The 6,578-nt window shown below is 51.4% G+C and overlaps 1 protein-coding gene across 1 annotated transcript in view; it reads right to left on the minus strand.

Annotated features, from left to right (window-relative positions):
• The window catches only part of NLRP12 (NLR family pyrin domain containing 12), a 28,429-nt gene extending 23,302 nt beyond the window's left edge, over positions 1–5,127 (minus strand). The window contains exons 1-2 of the mRNA XM_045789412.2: positions 4,726–5,127; positions 371–451 (exon numbers count right to left, since the gene is read on the minus strand). Coding sequence (XP_045645368.1) covers positions 371–451; positions 4,726–5,008 — 364 coding nt within the window. The 5' untranslated portion in view covers positions 5,009–5,127. The remainder of the gene's footprint in view (positions 1–370; positions 452–4,725) is intronic.
• Positions 5,128–6,578: the final 1,451 nt, after the last annotated feature.

Consider the following 6,578-nt stretch of genomic DNA (forward strand, 5'->3'; position numbering starts at 1 on the left):
CCGACCAGTGAGTGGGGGGATGACCACTGGGAAGGGGGAAGCTTATTGATTTTATTCCTGAATGAATCAGTACTCTCGAGGAAGAAATCCTTCTGTCTCTCTTTTCTCCCCTGCTTGGAATTCACTTGCATGGTTTGGCTGCCATCTTGCAACTGTGAGGTGACAAGTCTCAGGATAAATGAACCAGCAAGAAGTTGGGGCTTTGACGGTGTTGTTGACCTACATCAACTCTGCAACCACCCAGCCCAGGGGTTCCTGTTATAAGCAAACATGAAATAAACATCTTTTTTTTTTTGCTTGATCTACTCTGTTGGAGAGTCTGATGCGTGTAGCCTTGTGCGTTCTACAAGCTACAAGGCTCATAGCTCACCTCTTCTTGGAGCTCCAGGAAAGACTTCCAGAGAACATGCTGACAGGCTCCCCAGGGAGGACGGGCCACCAGGTGGAGTATCTGGAAGAGACATTGTAGGAGATCAGCGAGCATTTTTCTGGCTAGCTCACAATAATATTAGCTACTGTGCACACCTGAAACGGATATAACTTGTATGTCAATTTAAAAGATATTAGTTACTGTTATGTCAAACTGTCTACACGATGACTCTCTGCCCACCCATGGTCACCTCACACGCACTGCTGTTGAAAACACTGTCCTTCATAACCCACTCTCCTTCCTGGGCACACATCATGGTAATTGGCACCTCCCTCCATCCAACAAATCCCCTCAGGCAGGAAGTTGTGTCAGCTTGGATTCCCTCCCTCTTCTTCAGTCCTCGGCTGTGTCTCATCCATCCATGCACCCACCCATCTACCCATCCATCCATCCATCCATCCATCCATCCATCCATTCACCCATCCATCCACCCACCCATCCATCCATCCATCCATTCACCCATCCATCCATGCACCCACCCATCTACCCATCCATCCATCCATCTATCCATCCATCCATCCATCCATCCATCCATCCATCCATCCATCCATTCACCCATCCATCCATGCACCCACCCATCTATCCATCCATCCATCCATCCATCCATCCATCCATCCATCCATTCACCCATCCATCCATGCACCCACCCATCTACCCATCCACCCATCCATCCATCTATCCATCCATCCATCCATCCATCCATCCATCCATCCATCCATCCAACAAATATACTCGGCACCGGTGTTATCCAGGCAAATTTTGCTAGCATTGGATACACAGCAGTAAACAAGGGCTCTGTTCCACGGACCTTACATTCCAGTGGTGTGGGGAGTTGAACACATAAGAAATAAACACTTCAGAGGCGCCTGGGTGGCTCAGGTGGTTAAGCGTCTGACTTTGGCTCAGGTCATGATCTAGGGCTCCTGGGATCCAGCCCCACGTCCGCTGCTCTGGGGTCAATGCAGAGTCTGCTTCTAGCTCTCCCTCTGCCCACCACCCGCTCATGTAATGTCTTTCTTGCAAATGAATGGATAAAAATCTTTTAAAAATAAATAAATAAACACTTCATATAACTTCAGGTAATGATGAAAGTTGTATCTACAATTAAACAGGGGTACACAACAGAGTGCTTGAAAGTAGTATTTTAGTTTGGGTGGCCAGGAAAGGCTTTTCTGTGGATGTAAGAGCAAAAATTCCAAGTACTTCCTGGGCCTCTTTGAGCCTCACAGGGCCCCAAAGTGTGAGCCTACGTGTGAGTTCGGGTGTTCTGGCCAGGTATGACCCCACCTAGTGGGAGCCTGTCCCACTAGGTGCTAGTTTTCCTAGCAGAAGTAGACCAGCTGCCCCCCACCTCATCCCCATGTCCTAGACCTACTGCACCTCACCTGGTCCTCATTCTCACAAGTTCCAGTTCCCTGCTAGCCCATGAAATCATTCAAACAGTCAATCTCATCCTTTTTCAGGAGTCACAAAGCACTCCATGCTCCTGTGTCTACAAAGCCTGCCTCCCACAGCTCCTGCTGGTTCACTGTATTCCTGAGTGCAGCCCTGCGAGACCTGCGTGGTGCATGGGGTCTCCTCCCCTGGGCTGTGAGTACGTGAAACCGTTGTCAGTCTCATATGTCCTGTGTTTGGTGTCATGTGTTCAGCCATCTAAAATCATTGAGTGGGATAACCCTCCTTCCTCAATGGGTTGAATAGGGGGGGTAATCAGAACAGAGTATAAGACACTTAATCTAAGATTTGAACAGCAAGGGGCCAGATACGTGAGCAAAGGCGTTCTAAGCCAGAAAAAAACACAGCAAGTGTAAAGGTCCTGGGGAAGAACACAATGACACAGAGAGGATTGAAGTCGGGAGTGGAATGAGCTTCAGGGTGAGTGCTGGGTGAGTTTGGAGAGACACGCTCAGCCAGATCTTGTGCGAGCAGGTTGGGGAGTTTGGATTACATTCTATTATCAACAGGAGGCCCTTGGAGGATTCAAAACAACGGAGGGGAATGATTTAATCAATGGTTGTAAAGGTTATTGTGCCTGCTGAGTGGGAAAAGCCTGTAAGGGGGGGTGATGGGAAGCAAAGCAGAGCTGGGGGCAGTTAGCCAAGTGCAAAGTGGGTGCCAGCAGTGGGAGACAATGCTTAGAGGGGGAAGTACTGGGATTTGCCAAAGACCGGGTGTGTGAGGTTTTGGGAAACAAGGACTGAGGGGATGCCCGGGTAAAACTAATGACAAATGACAGCAATCAGACTTCACACTCATTAGGATGGCTGCTTTCAACAAATATAACAGAGGGGGCGCCCGGCTGGCTCAGTCGGTGGAGCGTGGGACTCCTGACCTCAGGGTGATGAGTTCGAGCCCCACGTTGGGCATAGAGATGACTTTTTTTAAAACTGAAAAAAAAAAAGAAAAAAGGACACGAAAACCTAGAGATAGCAGGTGTTGGCGGGGATGTGGGAAAATTGGAACCTTTGTGCACCGTGGTGAGAATGTAAAACTGTGCAGGTACGATAGAAAACAATGTGTTTCTTATATATTAAAATAAAATTACTGTTTGATCCAGCAATTTCATTTCTGAGTATATACTCAGAAGAATTGAAGGCAGAGCCTTGAAGAGAGAGTTGTGCACCCATGTTAACAACAGCATTACTTACAATAACCAAAAGGTGACAGCAACCCCAGGGCTCATCAAGAGATGAATGAATTAAAATGTAATGTGCACGTGTGTTTTCCACACGATGGAATATTATTCAGCCTTAAAAAGGAAGGAAACCCTGACACCTGCTACAACATGGATGAGTCCTGAAAACACTGTGCTCGGGAAATAAGCCAGTCACAGAAAGACACTCTGTGACTCCCCTTCTAGGCACTCAAGAATACGGTGAACCAGGCTCTTCATATCTAGAAGAGTCTGGTTCATTTATAATAATTTCGTTCTGTGAATTTTACCACGATTTTTTTTAAAAGGTGATCAGTGAATAGTACAACTGACAAAGACGTCAGAGATGTCCTACCTTGTGTTTTCTGAAGCGTGCCCTGAACACCACCCACATCCAAAGGCAGATTCCCGGTGCCCCAAACCTGCTGGTCTTGGATTCTACCTTCCCAGCAAGGTGTCTGGATGATTCCCACGCATTCAACATGCGAGAACCACTGAGCTAGTCCAAGCCCTTCTGTCTTGCTGATGAGGCAACAGAGGCCCAGAGACGTCCACTGATCGCCTAGCACCACACAGCTGAGGAAAAGTTGAGTTTCAGACCACGGGGCTGCCCTTTGATGAATTGGAAGGACGCAGTCTGGAGAAGGATGCTTGCCAAAGTCATCAGTTGTGACGCTGGGGAGAGGTTTAGGTGCAATGGGAGAAGTGGGGGGCACTTCATACTTGTGTATTATTTGAATTTCCTATAAGCAGTACGTAGAACTTCTATGAGTAAGACAATTATATGAGATCATAGATGGATACATTTATCCTTTTTTCTCTATTGCTGATAGCGCTTTGATTTCCATAGGTGTCCTTGAGTAAAGATGGGACGCAATCTCACACTGGCGCAGGCCGAGGCCCCCGCAGAGTTCTCCAAGGATGGAGACAAGGAGAGAAGGAGCCACCTGGGCCCGGATCTGGGGAGACCTCTTGTCATCGCGCCTCACCAGTTCAAGAGTCTGCCGCTGAATTTCTACGAATTACTAGCCAGTGGGCATCACGCTGGGAACTTCAGATCAGCCCTTGGGCGTGTTTACGCCCTGAAGGGTAGCAAATGCTACAAACCAGGGTCTCTGTTTTCTCCCCCACCCCGCGTCCAACAGCAGCTGGTACCCCTGCGCGGGGCCTGAACCACTCTGCATGTGTTATCCGGGGAGCTCTGGCCTGGGGGCAAATCGTGTTTTTCTGAGCCTCCGTGTCCTTTACCTCTGTAACAGGGGTGATCCTAATAATATCTCGCACACAGCACTAAAAGCACAGAGCGTGTCCTTGTGCCCCGTGGATACCGTGTTGCCAGCGTCGCGACTATCTCACAGGACAGCAGGTACAGTAAGAGAAATCGGGGCGCTGCAGAAGCCAGCCAGGGTGGCTGAGGGCGAGGGGCAGGCTGGGGGGGTGGGGGAGGAAAGAACTCGCACACAGGGTAGTGCTTCCAGGGTTCTGATGGTGAAGCAGGGATTTTCCAGGTAAAGACGGCAGAGCGGGGGCGCCGCGGGCAGAACGCAGCGCGAGCAAGGCCAAGGGCAGAAGCTAGACCCGGGTCTCGTGCGCGCGGCCACTGTCGCCAGTGGAAGGGCCCCCGCGGCTGCGGCCTCCTTACCCCTCAGCGGCTCCTCTCTCTGTCCTCTCTCCCACAGGTCCCGCCGGTTGATGCGCTGGAAGAGGCCCAGCGCCAGCCGCCACGCGGCGTCTGGCCCGCAGTGCACCACCAGCAGCCGCGCGGTGTCCAGGGGCCCGGCCGGCTCCAGCCGCCCCCAGGGGATCCTGCTCGCCTCCGCCTCCGTGCCCAGGTACAGCTTGAACTTCTTCAGCTCCACGGCCTCCAGCTCTTCCAGGTAGGCCGAGAGGCGACAGAGGCCGTTGCTGGCCGGGGCTCGGGTCATGGGGGCGTCGTGAACCGCGCAGGGCAGCAGCCGGAGCCCCGGGTGTGTCGGCCCGAGGGGAGCGATGCCAGCATGCCCACCGTCCGCTCCTCCACAGGCCGGGCTGCAGGAGCGAGAGAGGCAAGGCCTAGTGTTGAAATAGAGCTTCCTCCCGCGGCAGGTGACGCCTGCCCTGCCCCACGACATGCACCCATGGGTGTTCCCCTCGAGTAAGAGGAAGTTGGTCAGGTTAGGAAATCCCAGGAGCCATTCCACCATGAGAAAGACTTTCACTTCTGCTCCCTCTTCCCGGCTCCCTCGGCCAAGAGCTGCACTCCTTCCTTAATCCTTCCTGCTGTTTCTCTTGGCGCTGGGGTGCCTGTGGTCCTTTGGATGATTATGGAACTAGGTACTGCCCCTTCTCATGGGATCGTCTCTGTTGGTATTGGACTTGGACCGGCAACCTGCAAAGGGAGGTGGACCCTGAGCCAGCGGGATGTGAAATGTGGGCAAATGTGGGCAAATCTCCCTTCTGGTAGAAGTATTAAGAACCTTACTTGCAGGGGCCTGCTCTTTTCTCTTTTCTTGGCCACAAGACTGTTATACCTACCACTTTGTGGTGGACAGGATAACGGTCCCCCAAAGATGCGTGTCCCCATCCCCGAACCTCCGAAAGGCTACCTTCCATAGCAAAAGAGACTTTGCAGATGTGATTAAATGTAAGGCTCTTGAGATGGGGACATCGGCGTGGCCTGTCCAGGTGGGCTTGGTGTCCTCACAAGGAGGACCAGAGTCGGAGGCAAGAGAGATGAGAGCCGAGGAAGGAGTGATGGGATTGATGACTGGCTGGAAACGGCAAGGAAATGGATTCTCACCTGGAGCCTTCCAAGGAACAGCCTGCTGACACCCCGATGTTAGCCCCCTTTCGAGCTTCCGACCTCCAAAACTGTAGGTAGTCAATATGTGCGGTGGGGATTTGTTACAGCAGCATAAGAAACTGGTACAGACTCCCAGGAATGAAAAGACTACAGACGTAGCCAGGGCTGGCAGGCCCACAGTGAACTGCTAGGGAAACAGTGTTGCTGTAAGTCACGAAGGTGAAGGACCCAGGCCTCACTGCAGCACACCTCAGCCGAGACTGACTGGCATGGGGGGTTAAGGATTTCGGGAGGGCAGTCAGAGCAGCATTGCTTCACTTAGGATGCCTTGGGCTGAACCTAGGAACCCTGATTTCAATGCTTTAAACAATAAGGAGAAACACACCATAACTACAAGAAATAATATGGATTAATCCCGTGGGCATAATGTTTTTTTGTTTTGTTTTGTTTTGTTTTGTTTTTTAAAGATTTTATTTGTTTATTTGACAGAGAGAGAGACAGCCAGCGAGAGAGGGAACACAAGCAGGGGGAGTGGGAGAGGAAGAAGCAGGCTCCCAGCAGAGGAGCCTGATGTGGGGCTCGATCCCAGAACGCCGGGATCACGCCCTGAGCCGAAGGCAGATGCTTACCGACTGAGCCACCCAGGCGCCCCTGGTGGGCATAATGTTAAGCAAGAGAAGCCAGATATTAAAAAGTGTGTTCTATATCATTAC

Source organism: Ursus americanus, chromosome 21, assembly GCF_024610735.1.
Source record: "Ursus americanus isolate L20-20 chromosome 21, mUrsAme1.1.p, whole genome shotgun sequence".
Lineage (NCBI taxonomy): Eukaryota > Metazoa > Chordata > Mammalia > Carnivora > Ursidae > Ursus > Ursus americanus.